The following is a 15,322-nucleotide window of genomic DNA, read 5'->3' as shown; positions in this document are numbered from 1 at the left end:
TTAGGGGCGGGTTATGCAACTACGGGAGATGAACGTGTGGGTGGTTAAGTCTCCCTGATTGATCCCAAACTGATGTCCAAAAAAATAGGGATCAAAGGAGAAAAAAGTCTTTGTATTATGAACAATCTTACTATCCACAACCCTTACCACTACGTCTCACTTTCCATTCCCACAATCTTATCACACTATTCACAACTTTCAAATTCGTCCAACACCCGTCAGAAATTACAAATGGTTCTTTTGGTTTATCAAACTTGGATTATAATCTACAAGAGCTTGTATTGCCTTTCTAAATTTGAAAAACTCATATCCTTATAAGCCCAAAAAAAGGTGCCTGATATTAAAGGACCTCGGTTCGATACTTTGAAGTGCACTTCACCGTTTTATAGTTTTGCAGCTCGATGGTAAGGGTCGGTTAAGTAACATGCAAAACGGGCAATTTTGTTACAAATTGGGTTGACCTAAAAATCTTTTTGTCACACTCTGTTATCATATATGATTAGTTTGTTAAATATGATTAAAAGGATATATGCTCAAATGAAAACAAAATTATCTATGAGAATCAATTCATTAGTAAGACACCTAGGGGGACTTTCAGCCCATTTGACCAGTTAGTGGTAACACGTACCCAAAGCGACCCATTCATAAGCAAAACAGGCACCTATTTAAACATTTAATCTAGCTTAAGAGCACTGAGTAGTGAGTACCGAGTACTATAGAGCTCGAGATCAATATTTGTTGACTTTAGCTTATATAGTATGTACTAAAATAACATGAAATTCATCTGTTCTACATTGTTGAAAACTAAAACCTGCAATTTCAACTATCTTGATTCTTGATTATACATTAAAGAAGAAAGTTTTATTTGTTGTGCATCAAATTACATTACCTTATACAACAATCTTCTATTCTTTGCAAAATTTGTGCAAAAAATTGGTGATTCGGGAACTAGTTATTCCAAACTAGGAGCCTCTTCGGTAGGATTAGACTCAAAAATATCGGGACTTGATGCCTCGGGTTCTTCTAACAAGTCCCTTGATTGAATTGATTCCTTGTAAGCCGGAGTTTCCTTAAAATCCGTTGCGCCTTCGTTGTATGTCGCCACAGCAATTCCACTAGATAATAACTGTCATTTAAAGAAAAATGTGTGTAGCATATAGCATCAGTTAACCAGTTCCAAAGGTTATTAACAATCTGTTTACTGATCTTAAACCTTATCTTTCTAAAACAGAAGTCCGATATCTTAAGTTTTTGCAGACAATCTATTATTTATATTAGTTATTATTACAGTACAAATTATTATTATTATCATTACTTTCTGTAAACTGATACAAAGTACAACATTTCGCTGATCCACAAAAGGAAATGTCGATAAATCCTAAAATATTCCAAAGAAAGATATCTAAGATACTACTTAATGCACAAAACTGGCCACTAGTCACTGACTAGTCGGGATTTTGAAGTAGTGCTAACCGACAATCAACATTTGTCAATGGGTCAAATCGGCCAAAAGTCGTACTCATTCGCTCAAAACAGTCAAAGTAGATCAATGTCCGATTATTCCCTACAAGGTCTCATGGACTAGTCCCGACTAGCGACGTTTACAACCTTGACCGCTAGTTCATTTGGCACGAGTAATTCAAATCTAAATCTAAATATAGAGGGGTTGTTTACTTTTTTCCGTATTAAGTCTTGTTTCCATTTGCCTCTGTTTGGGGATGAGTGTATGATTCTACGTTCTATGTTTCTTCAAGAAATAAACCAAGTTTCAGATTAAGTGACAAAGAAATACTAATTTCACTTACTGAATTAAGAGTTGAATTACGAGTTGTACATAAACAAATCATTAAGTGAAAAGTAAACAGACACGATGTACATAAAAACATAGACCTAAACATTTGAATGTATGGTTAACTATACAGTTTTTTGACTCGTGAATTCTACTTATCAGTTCTTATCGCCAATCGTTTTAACACGTGCATCACCTACATCTTTATGCACATCTTTCGGCCTAAATTCAGACACATGAAGCATCGTTCTATTCATATATGCATACAACAAACAACCTTTACCCAATACTAACTTATTGAAACTCATAAGCCCAAGTTGATGATCCCCCTTAGCTTAATAACAACTACTCATAAACAGGTAAACAGATGAAGGTTTTCATATACAGAATTAAATAAGATAAATGATTAAAATCTAATTACCGCGAAAACGATACCGAAAGCCCACAAATACTCAACAAAGAACCCAAAACCATCCCATTCAGGTCCTTCCCAAAAATCTTTTTCAAGCCCAGGAAGATCTGGCAACACATACCCATCAAAATTCTCCACGTCATCAGCAACTACTACTGTCCCAACTGAACTATCATTATTATCATCTTCTTTTATGGACCCCTTTTTGTTCTTGCTGTCAAATTTTCCAGTTCTAACTTGTTTTTTAGCTGCTGCTGAAACTATATGAAGACTTGTCTTTGTTCGTGTGGGAATAAGCGATAGAGATGGACGGTGAAGAGGGGAGAGGGTATACGGTGTTATGGTGGAAGCGTTGCATAGAATCCGGCCACTATTGAGAGACGACATTGGTGTAATTGGAGGAGGGAGGGAATCTGTTCTGTTATCGGGTTGGAGTGAGGGGATAAGGAAGTGAACCCGGATTTTTGACCCGATTCAGGATACGTATTTTTGAATGGCATTTCAAACAGCGTAAATATATACGACCGGATATTTTGAAATAAAGTTAAATAATCCATGCTTCGAGTCGAGAATCCGTGTCAAATATACGTAGTAATTTATTACGTTTAGTTCGGAAAATTATTTTATGTACGGGCGGTTTTATGTAAGAGCAAAGGGGGCCCGCCTCCAGTGAATTTGCAATTTTCAATTTAAAAATTTCGGATTTTTCGACTTTGTCTACAGTGGATCTTTTTTATTTGCTCCAAAACCTTCAAATGTTGTTCAAAAATATCCAAATTTTGCCCAAAAATCTGCAAATTTTACTCAAAAAATATCATATTTTGCCCAAAAACTATCATATTATACTCAAAAACCTTCATATTTTGTCCAAAAACTTCCATATTTTTCCAAAAAAAATTGCTACATTTTAAAAAAAAAAAAAAAATCGCCCCCGGTGAAAAAAAATTCTACTTCTGCCACTGATTTTATGTTTAACGGTTATTTCAGTTAAACATAACTCGAATCTTACGAAATTATAAAGCCCGTTAAAATTTTAAATAATCTTAGTGAGGATTTTATGGAATATAAAAAAGTTACCGTTTAACCCCCCTTAATTTTAACTTTACACCCTATAAGTTTCCATTTTTTTTTTTTTTTTTTGAAAGGCAAACTCACACACACACACCATTAACTCGAGTATTTACAACCACGAATATTTCTCAAGTGAGATTTGAACCATCAACCTCTTTGGTTGGAGGGCCACCACGATACCACTATAAGTTTCCATTTCCCCCCAAAAATTTACATTTGGCCGTCTGAGGTTTGCAATGGTTGTCAACTTCTAGTGTAGTGGTATTGTGTGTACGATCATTTTAACGCGAGGTATAAACGATCAAAAGCATGAAAAAGTTACTATTCATAAGCTTTTGGTTTTTAAATAAAGGATTAATTAATAATTATACTATTAATCTATGTGATTTATCTAAAACTATACCGGTTACTCTTTTAAAAACTATATTGGTGGTCCCTATGGTTTTTAAAATGTTAGTCGTTGATCTTGAAACTAACGTCACTTAAATTATTCTCTTAATCAATTATACAGCGTTAAGTTTAGGGTCACCACTATCCATTCTAAAAATCATAGGGACCATCATTATGATTTATGATTTTATTTTAAAAATTTACTAATATATATATATTTTTTTTTTGTAAGTCACGAAGAACTATGGTATAGTTAACTTTTATATAATGCTCCATGTCAAGTCCCCCACACAAGATATACCCACAATTGTAAAACACACAACCCAGAAATTTAGGGACTATCCACCATATCTGTTACAACTTACTCGTTATGTATCTAGCACAGACGCAAAAGAGCAAGAACAATAGATGTGTTTCGTAACTAGTGGCTTAAAAATGTGAATCGGATTTTTAAACTACCATGCATTGTTGGAGGACCATGAATTGTTATTAAGGAATAGATTGTATGGTTTAATTCGCTAAAAAACAAAATTTTAGTGAAAAATTAATAACTGTGTTCTATTGAATTGGCTTTCACCAGTTAAACACTAAATGGACATAAGGTTTTCAATATTTTGAAAATCTTGTATAATTGGATTTTAAAGAAGTACGGTTTCAAGCATAGGCGTCTTTGGAAAAAGTCAAGGTAGGCAATCGCTTAGGGCCCAAAAATTTTGGCCCAAAATTTAGAATTTGTATATACATTTCTCAAAATTTTCAATATAAATTGTCAATCAAAGTTATAATATTGTAATTTTAAATAGTTAAATATATTGTAAGTAATAAATAAATTTTTTTTTAAGTATTTAAAAATTTATTCGAGTAAAAAAATTTAACGAGTATGATGGTCCATTTTTATTTTCGTCTAGGGTCATCGAATTGTTGAGACGGCCCTCGTTTAAAGCAATTTCATTTTCAATAAGTATAACAAGCAATTGGGCCAGCCCGCTTCGCTGGGCCCAGTTGCTATAGTCCTAAAAAAAATTGCATAGCCTGGTTTGGAACTTGTGACTTGATGGTCACAATACTTAACAGCAAACCACGGAAGCAGGCTTCCGCATTGTGATATCGTTACAATCCATTTATATTTAATCGCTTAAAAAAAAGCTAAAATCAATTTAAGTGTAACTTTTGAAACAACCCATCACTTTGGACTTAATTACCATTTTGGGTCCCAATTAAACAGTGCCGTGTTTTTTTTTTTTTTTTTTTTTTGTCTTTTTCTGTTTTCTATTTGAATATATAGATAATAGCCGGCGTCTATGAATAGTAATTTGGGTATTTTGGACATTTCACACCTAGGTATTTATACTGCTTCCTCACCGATTTTCCTCGAACGTTCTCCACTCCATTTGTCTCCATGCATCTACCGTATGAGGAAAGAATAGAGTTCATCCCATTTACTCGCTTGAACCCATCATTTTCCAGCTTTCAGAATTCCCTTTCGCCCCTTTGATTACAAAAGAAAAGGCTTTCTTTCGGTCTCTATCGTAGCGGTGTCAGGTTAGGGTGGTGTATGTTGGAAGACGGATGAGGGTTTAATCGCTTAACATCTCCGACCTTATAGTGGTTGTTGTTTCTACCGATGTAAAACTGAATACAAAGGGAGAAATTCACTAGAATAAAAAACGACAGTATTAGATTAAATTTTAGGGTTTTGTAAGGATGGTGATCGATAAATAGGAGATACTCGAAGGATGACTTGACGAAGAAACGCAGCATACCTGGCGAATACAATATATACAATACGGTAAATACGTTTATTTGTTCACAATGTGTTTTCTATTTACTTTCTGTAACAGTTTTAATCTTATTGCTATTAACTTGAAAGAATTTGTGTTTTTGATGGAAAGTTTTATGCTTTTGTTATTTTTTGTTATGTTTACCATATGTTTGATGAAATTTCTCACTGAGGTGGAATTCGTGTTTGGATCTATTGTAGACATAAAGCTTTTGTGACTGTCCTTGTGACTGGTAAATCATCAATTGTTAATCACATGGTAAATTTTTAATATTACATTCTATAAACAATTACATTAAAAATTAGTTTAGGTGCTGCTTTCATATGATTATAGATATAGATGTTTGAGTTAATTTGGTCGTCTTTGTTGATATTATTGGTTAAGTTTATACTTTTTTTATGTTTATAAGTTAATCTGCGATTACGTTTTTGAAGTTGGTGTTGGGTGGTTGCGCTATACAAATACAAAATAGAATGTAATATTCTAATAGTAAAGTGAGTGAGTCACTGGTAGCACTAAATTCCTTTTGGTTAAGACTTTGTTCAACATGTTATAGTTAAAATGCTATCTGAACCTATTGAGACTTATTTGTCATACACCAAGTTCATAAATCAATACGTATCCTTTGTACTTAGCTTTCTTTTTGTATTTTCTTCAGTTAGCAGATAGAGAGACACATTATCACGATTTTGTTGCAAGTAACTGATCTTCGACATTTTCGTTAGTATTTGTAAGAAGCAAAAGCGTTGAAGTTCACTTGCAACTTTAATAATGCTGCCTACCAGTTGAAACTGAAAGGTTCCTCTGCTGAACTAGAAGATATCAGGAGGCCGTCCTCAAGAAAAACAAAGATAAGATGTATTTGTTCGTTGATTTCAAAATCGTAAGTTTAAGTTCTGTGTTTATAGTCTAGGGTTTGCATTTGATTTTGCTTCTTTATGTATACGTAAGTAAAAAATTTGATTAGGTTGTACTATGTTGGTGGCTATCGTTCAATTGTAAGCTCTAACTTATGGTTTTATGGGTTTTAGTATAACTTTAAGCATTTTGACTGTGTATTAACCTCTTATATTGGTTGTTTTGGCTTTTAGTATAACTTTAAGGATTTGAAGTGAGATTCATAATGCTACTATTTCTCACTGAACACCACGAGCTCGATAAAATGACCCATAGAGGTTTAAGAACGAATGTGGTTAGTTCTTCAATCTGAATTTGTAATTTTTGTAAATAATGTATAGGAATTATAATAGGTGTTATGCAACTTAATTCGGTTCGCAATCAATTGTTGGATAAAGTTTGATGCTTTGTATGATTAAATTCGATGGGTATGTTGAAGTTAATGATTTGAATATGAGCTATTAGAGAGGTTGTTATGTTATGAGATTGGGGTTATAATCTTATCATTAGGTATGCCTCTCCCTGTAGTTATTCAAAATTTGAGATAATTTGAAAACTTTTATGTTTTAACATGTATTGGTCGAACAATTCATGAAACATCTTATATGATTTCATATCTACATGTATAAACATGACTGCCATACATATTAGTCAAGTCACTAAAGTCCTTAATAAATTATATATAATTCAAACTTAACATCAAGGTATATAACTTATAGTTTATATTTTATGCAGAGAGATATGGGAATCGATCAGGTTGTGACTAAAATCGTAAAATGTAGCTTTATGTATGTAATTGCTGCTGCAGCTAACTAGATTAACAACCTTTTTAATGTATGTGATGCCACAACCGCATTATTCACATGTATATCTAGCCTAACTACTATAACTTTGAACAGTCTACCAGACACAAATGAACGGTCAGATTGCAGCAACGTGCAATCCGGACCTCTGTCTAGTTAGTGGATAACTCGGATTATGCGTTTTAGTTTTAACTTTGATTTTGTGTTCACATGGTACAGCCTTTAAAGTTATAGAAAGTTCACATTGGTGATTAAATTGAAAATGAAGAAAATATTGTTTTGATTTATTAGTGGGTTTGAGTTAATAAAAGGATTTGATTTAATAAAATGGTTTGATTTAAGAAGTTGAGTTATATGTATATGCACAATGGTAGTCCTAAACCTAACGTCAGTAAATTAATTAATGGAAAATGGTGTTAGGTTTGGGACCATCGCTGTGCATTTTAAACACCACACGGACTATTAGTAGAATTTTAAAATGAAAAAGATTCCTGATATTTTTTTTGGAGTAAACTACGTAAATCACTAGTATACTTAACTATAATAAAATATAATGTTAAATTAACAAAATTTGATTAAATTGACAAAAAAAAAAAAAAAAAAAAAAAAAAAAAAAAAAAAAAAAAACCTTAAGAATTCATTTGAACGACCTCTATAGTTGTTCGATAAGATCTAGACATGTATGCGTCCAGACATGTATGCGTCCAGGCGTGCGCCTTATGGGAGGTTACAAAATATATGTAATACTCCATCCGTCCCAAGTTAATAGTGTCAGTTTGACTTTTAAAGCCTTTCTTCTTCAACTTTAATTTTAATTTTTTTTTTTTTTTGTGTTATATATTATTTTGTATTTAATAAAACCTATATGAATAGATTAGTTTTTTAAATGCGTTTTCATTAATATAACTTTCATCAAAAAAATATATAACACAAATAAATAAATTTAAAGTCAAAGTTAAATAAGTAAGACTTCGAAAGTTAAACTAAGATTATTAATTGAGACGGATGAAATATAATGCTAAGTTATGGTCGATTAATAATTTGGGTACAACGTTATTTGCCCAGCTAAGATTATCTGGACCAGGGAAGTTGGAATCAACTACGTTTGCTGGTCAGTCATCGCCGCTGCTACCGGAAATTATAACTTTCCGGCCGGTTAACGATTTCTCTATCCCTTTGTGTTTTTCTATATTTTTGTTTGCTACCTCTTTCCTGTTTACGTAGTGGCATATCTGAAAGCTTTCTTATTCATATACGGTGTATATTTATATTTATTTTATATCTATATCTACTATATTGCAAATCTGTGAGTTGGGGTATTTTTGGTAAAATCTGTTAATTTTATTTTTGGTAAAAACTTTACTGTAATTTTTATTTATATATACTCTATTATTAACATTGTCATATTCTAGCTTTACTGTAATTATATATACTTTACTGTTATTATTAACATAGTCATATTTTAGCTTTTACTTAGGTCATCTTTTGGTGTATAGGTTAATATAGATCGTACGCATACCTATGGTCACTTGAGGTCATGTCCTCCTAGTTTAGGGGTGGGTAGGCTTAGAGGGGTTAGAGGCGGTAGTAGGGTAGCCACCCTTGGTAAGATTAGAGTGGGTAGTTGGAATATAGGAACCTTGACGGGCAAGAGGATTGAGCTCGTTGATACCTTTATCAAGTGTAATGTGGACATAGGGTGTGTGCAAGAGACTAAATGGAAGGGTGAAGGGGCGGTAGATATTAAGGACTATAGGTTGTGGTACTCGGGTTCTAGGATAGCACGGAACGGGGAAGGTATCTTTTTGGGAAATCTACATAAGGATAACGTTGTTGACGTGGGTAGGTTTAGCGATAGGATTATTTCGGTTAGTCTAATTATTAAGGAGGAAACTTTCACGGTCATTAGCGCGTACGCACCTCATGCGGGTTTAAATGATGCGAAAAATAAGAGTTTTTGGGAATTGTTAGATGAGGTAGTGAGGGGGTGCCCAGCGGATCATCGACTAATTATAGGGGGTGATCTGAATGGACACGTAGGAGTGGAGGCAGAAGGTTACGAGGGAGCCCATGGGGGTTTTGGGTTTGGTCCTAGAAATGAAGAAGGACGCTCAATCCTTGAGTTTGCCATTGCTCACGAGTTGGTTGTAGCTAACTCTTTTTTCAAGAAGAGGGATGCTCAGTTAGCCACCTTTTATAGCGGGGGTCGTTGCACCCAGATTGACTTTTTGCTCCTTCGTAAAGGGGAACTTAGAACATGTAGGGACTGTAAGGTCCTTGCAGCATATACGTGCTCCTCCCAGCACAGATTGTTGATCATGGACCTAGTTACCCGGGAAAGAGTTGGTAGGAGGGCTAAGGTTGTGCAACATAGAATCCTTTGGAAGAACCTACATGGAGCGAAGGCGGAGACTTTTAGAACGACTGTTGCCGATAGATTGAGTGTAGAAGGGGATAACGTAGCCCCTACTGACGTAGACCTGTTATGGAACCGCATGGCGTCCACTATCAGAGAGGTGGCAAAAGAAGCTTTAGGGGTGGCAGTAGGGACATCGAGAGCCCATAAGAGTAGTAGAGAATCGTGGTGGCTTAGTGAAGATGTCCAAACGAAAGTCGCGTTAAAGCAGACGAGGTTTAGGGAGCTCATTACTTTTGGAGAAGGGACACCTGCAGAGAGAACTAGGGTAGAAGAAAGATATAAAGAAGCCAAAAGAGAAGCAAAGAAGGCTGTAGCAATTGCAAAAGACAAAGCTTATGAAGATTTATATAGGAAACTAGACTCTAAAGAGGGAGCCAATGACATATATAGAATAGCTAAAGCCAGGGAGCGAAGAGGCAGGGACTTAGTTAACGTCAAATATATCAAGGACGAAGCAGGTCAAAGTATAGTGAGAGAAGACCTCATTAGGAAAAGATGGGAAGAGTATTTTTCATCCCCTTTCGGTATGGATAGACCTGAGCGGAACGGGGAACTACACGACGAGGTTCGTGAATATCAAAACAATTGTTTCTGCACATGGATTAACCACAAGGAAGTTAGAACGGCCCTACGAAAGATGGGGAGAAACAAAGCAGTAGGACCAGACCAAATCCCGATCGAGGCGTGGAGGTGCCTAGGAGACGATGGGGTTAGATGGTTGACAAACCTTTTCAACACGACGTTTAGAAGTACAAAGATGCCTATGGAATGGAGACTCAGTGAGGTTATTCCCATTTAAAAGAACAAGGGAGATGCGCAAATATGTAGTAATTACAGAGGCATTAAGTTACTTAGTCATACTATGAAGCTTTGGGAGAGAGTGATTGAGACGAGGCTCCGACGCGAGACAAAGGTTTCAGAGAACCAATTCGGTTTCATGCCAGGACGCTCGTCCATGGAGGTGATTCACATCGTTAGAAGCATTATGGAGAAGTATAGGGAAAAACAAAAGAACCTACACATGGCGTTCTTAGACTTGGAAAAGGCTTATGACTGTGTCTCGCGCGAGCTGATTTGGAAGACTCTTAATGTTAGGGGTGTCCCAAGTAGATATATAAGAACGATTAGAGATATGTACGAGGGGGAGAAGACTCGTGTACGTACGATGGTAGGAAACACAGAGTTTTTCCCGGTAGAGGTAGGCTTACATCAGGGATCGGCCCTTAGCCCATATCTTTTCGCTTTGATCCTAGACGAACTAACTAAGAGGATACAAGATGACATCCCATGGTGCCTAATATTCGCCGACGATATTTTATTAGTTTCAGATTCCCATGATGAGCTTAACAGAAGGCTAGAGCAATGGAGGATCGCCCTAGAATCAAATGGCCTACGGATTAGCAGACTTAAATCGGAGTACTTTAGATGCGACTTCAAGACGAGCGAAGAGGAACAAGAGGATATAGTGGATGTCCGAATTGGGGATCAGACTTTACCTCCTCAAGAGTCCTTTAGATATTTAGGCTCGATGCTTCACAAATCGGGAAGGATAGATGAGGACGTGGCGCATCGTATACGAGCAGGATGGTTGAAGTGGAGGGCAGCGAAAGGGGTGTTGTGCGACAAGAAGATACCCCTCAAATTGAAAGGGAAATTTTACAAGGTGGCAATCAGACCAGCCATGCTGTACGGATCAGAGTGTTGGCCAATGACGAAAGCCCAAGAGAGGAGGATGGAGGTGGCAGAAATGAGGATGCTTAGGTGGACGTGTGGCAAGACCATGCTAGATATGATACCAAATGGAGTTTTTAGGGAGAACTTGGAAGTTGGGAACATAACCAACAAGCTGAGGGAAGGAAGACTTAGATGGTTTGGGCATGTTATGAGGCGCCCACTTTTAGCCCCGGTTAGGAGAGTCGAGACCCTCGTTGTTGGGGGCGTAAGGAGAAGGGGTAGACCCAGACGTAGGTTGGAGGATAGATTGAAGCTTGACCTGAAAGAGCTTCTACTGACGGAGGACATGACTTCTGATAGGAGCCTGTGGAGGAGTAGAATTAGTGTAATTGAGTAGGACTCTTTTTAGGCATATTAGAACTATTATAGGCGTTTTTTTTTTTTTTTTTTAGGGTAGTATATTTTTATTTTACAACCTTATATTAACTATAACTATATAATATATAGCTACACTACATAATATATATATATATATATATATATACACACACACACACACATATCCCTTTACATGGTATATGTTCTCTGTGTATAGCTGTATATTGCATCACGGTATCTGTGTGTTTTTATTTAGGTTATATATATAGGGTCCCATGTATATGTTTTGTTTTTGTCTATGTATGTATGTATCTAAGTGTATATGTATGTCTGTATCTATATGTATACATGTTTAGGTATTCGTATTTTCATGCTTATGTGTGTGTGGGAGCATATATAGATATATAATTATAGGGGTATGTATAAATATGTATGTGTGGGTGGGTGGGTGGGGGGTGACTTTTTTTTTTTTTTTTTTTATACTTGAAATTACTTATTACTGCGCATTATATTATTCATGCTATCTGTCTTACTGTTGTGCTTTACTGCTATTTGTGTTTTCTTTTTTGGCTTCTTCGTATGGTTTCATTTTCCTAGACACACATAACGCTTACAGGTACGTATGCCTGCACTTTCTCGTTTTAATGAGCTTTCCTGGCCGGAGGTCCTTAAGAAGCAATCTCTTGGCTCTCGAGTAGAGGGTGAGACGATCTTATCTATGCGCGGGTTCTATACCCGCGGGTGGAGTAGTGACTTCCCTCTAATCTAGGGTTCGAGGAATGATTGTCTACACTCTACCTCCCCCATACCCTACTCTCGTGGGATTGGGTATTGTTGTTGTTATTTGCCCAGCTAAAACTGATTAGAACAAAACTTAGGACGTTATCTTACTAGGCATAAGCCAATTATAGTCTTATGAATAAAATAATAATAATAATAATAATCTTTGCCAGTAAAGCCCAAATTGTAAGAGCACAAGGTGTTCGTGTCCATTTCAGTGTCCATTTTTCAGTGTCTATTTTGAAAGCTGAAATTGACTGACAATGTGTAAGGTGGAGGTGTCCACATTGTCCATTTTAGTGTCCATTTTTTATTTTTATTTTAATTGATTTTTAATATTGTATTTAAATTAATTTCAAATATTAAAAACAAAATACTAAATTAAAATTCATACATTAATTAGTTATTTTTAAAAAAACTTTTCATTAATAAATATTTAAACACTTTTTATTAATAATTAATTATGTCAATGATTTATAATAACAACATTAAATTAATAAACTTGAATAAATAGATTAATACAATTTTTTTATAGGCCCAAAACAAAATTGGTAGCCCACATGTAAAACAAAATAGCCCATTTTAAAAAACCTACTCTTTCTTCTTCATCTCACTTGAAGCAGCAGCTAGCAAACCTGCAAAAAAAAAAAAATGATTAAGATTATGGAATAACAAGAAAACAAGTATGAAAAACATTTTCAACGGCTACAAATTTGAATTTGAACCCCACAATCACACCCTAAAACCACCATCCGTGTCCCGACATTGAAGATCGACGGTGGCGGCGACGGCGAGCCGGTGTCGATCGACCGTCGATTTCCGGCGTCAATTTTAGGGGACGGCGAAAAAAATGAATGGATACCGTGTGCTCTAATGAAATGGGGACGGAGCTAGAAAGAATTTTTTTATCAAAAAAAAAAAAAAAAAAGAACTTATATAAAAAAATATTTCAACAATTGATGAAAGAGAGCATAATAAAATAACACATGAATAGATCGCATAGATAACCAACAATGACCTACAAAGTACATAAATGACGCAAACTACCTATACAAAAACTAAACTAGCACAAAAATATAAAGAACCAATTATGATCCACAACTAAAAAAAGCCCCTGATAACTTGTTGCTAGATTAATTCTCAGTGTCCTTAAATTACTTTAATGAGAATAGTAAAGCTTTCCAATCGAGCACCCGGAATGATTCTTTAAAGATCGGTAAGTCACCAATTCAAATCCAAATATTACCTTAAAGATGGGTAAGCCAAAATTGCATAAAATTATATATATAAATCCATATACATTTTATTTAATTTTCTAAACAAAAAAAAATTACTTCGTACAAAATATGTTCAGACTTAATAATATTGGTACGTGGATTTGGAACTAGGAACGGGCACCTTCAGGAAGATCATTGGCAGAGCTTGAAGCCTTAACCAACTTGCTTGCTACTGTTTCGATCAATCGGAACAGTGGTGACAAGTGGAGATGGCTAGAATGGATTCTTCAGAGTCAAAAGATTTGGTATACCATTCGACGAGCATGTACTTGGTCCATATAATTCTCAACAAGAAACCTAACAAAATAATCTCTTGCCGAAAAACTCGAGATCTTCACTTGGCGTGCTACAAATAAAATATTGTCTGTAAGGATTAAACTTGATGAGAGAGGAATTGATCTTCATAGCGTTCGATGTCCATATGCGATGAAGACTTGAAATCGGTATATCACGTTCTTATTTCATGCAAACATGTATTCGATGTTTTTGATCGGGTATATAATTGGTGGAACGTGTGGAGTTTTTTAACATCGAGTATACCACGTCTCTTGGGTGATAACGAGAACTTTACGATGTCGGGTTTCGGTAAAAAGTCTGGTAAGCGTTGAAATGGATTTGTATCAATCTTATTTGGAGGAACCGGAGTAATATGGTGTTAAATGGCAACTGTTGGAATCAGTGTTGTAAAAAACTCGATTACTCGTTGATTAATTCCCAATTAATCATTTTTAAGAGCAATCTGTTCCGATTTCTAAAAATCCGTTTAATTAAACGGTCAACGTCAATTGATGGGTCAAAATCGAATTTGGTAATCAAAGTCGGTCAAAGTAAAAAATGGTTAACATTTTAACATGAATGTAAACTAGAATTTTATAGTTTTTGAGAAAAATGAATAATTTTAGACAGTTATGTTAAAGTTTATTTTTATACTTATGGGTTTTTCCTATATTTACACATATAATATTTAAAATTTAATTTTTAAATATATAAAGTACTATTCGATTAAACCCCGATTAATCCTCGAATTACCGATTAATCCTTCTAAAGTCCCGAACGATTAATCCTCGAATAGCGAATTTTGCAACCTTGGTTGGAATACCCCGATGACTTCAAATGAGATACAAATTAATCGTTCGAGTGGATATCTTCGAGAGATAAAGGAAGAAAGCTTGATTGGCTCACATGGTTATCTAATCTAAACATCTACCTCAACATGGCATGATCGTGTTTTGTTTTAGTTGTGGGTTGCTCTCTCCACAACTCAATCCTTGCGTACACTCTTTTGTGGCTAAGCTTGGTTACCTTGGTAGATCTGTAAAAATGTTGGATCATCATGGCTAATTGTATTCTTGTTTTGTAATTTTCGTGTGATTAATAAAATTTACTTGTTTTCAAAAAATAATAATAATAATAGTAATAATAATAGTAATAATAATAATACTACTAATAATAATAACAACAATAACAATAACAATAACAATAACAATAATAATGTGATGAGGATTCCGTTAGGATTGAACTAGATAAGAGAGGTATAGATTTAAACACTGTTCGTTGCCCATTATGTGATGAGGATCTTGAGACCGTTGAACACTCGCTTATTTTTTGTTGTAAATCCATGGACATTTGGAACCGCATATTCTCATGGTGG

The 15,322-nt window shown here is 35.1% G+C and overlaps 1 protein-coding gene across 1 annotated transcript; it reads right to left on the bottom strand.

Annotated features, from left to right (window-relative positions):
* Nucleotides 1-724: 724 nt before the first annotated feature.
* Nucleotides 725-2,674, bottom strand: LOC139840618 (uncharacterized). Its single transcript, XM_071830873.1, has 2 exons — nt 2,211-2,674; nt 725-1,126 (listed from the first exon to the last, which is right to left on the bottom strand). The coding sequence occupies exons 1-2, from the start codon at nt 2,586-2,588 to the stop codon at nt 953-955; spliced, it is 552 nt and encodes a 183-aa protein (XP_071686974.1). The 5' UTR covers nt 2,589-2,674; the 3' UTR covers nt 725-952.
* Nucleotides 2,675-15,322: the final 12,648 nt, after the last annotated feature.

Source organism: Rutidosis leptorrhynchoides, chromosome 4, assembly GCF_046630445.1.
Source record: "Rutidosis leptorrhynchoides isolate AG116_Rl617_1_P2 chromosome 4, CSIRO_AGI_Rlap_v1, whole genome shotgun sequence".
Classification (NCBI taxonomy): domain Eukaryota; kingdom Viridiplantae; phylum Streptophyta; class Magnoliopsida; order Asterales; family Asteraceae; genus Rutidosis; species Rutidosis leptorrhynchoides.
The sequence above is the reverse complement of the archived record's forward strand: the minus strand, read 5'-3'. Positions and strand labels throughout refer to the sequence as shown.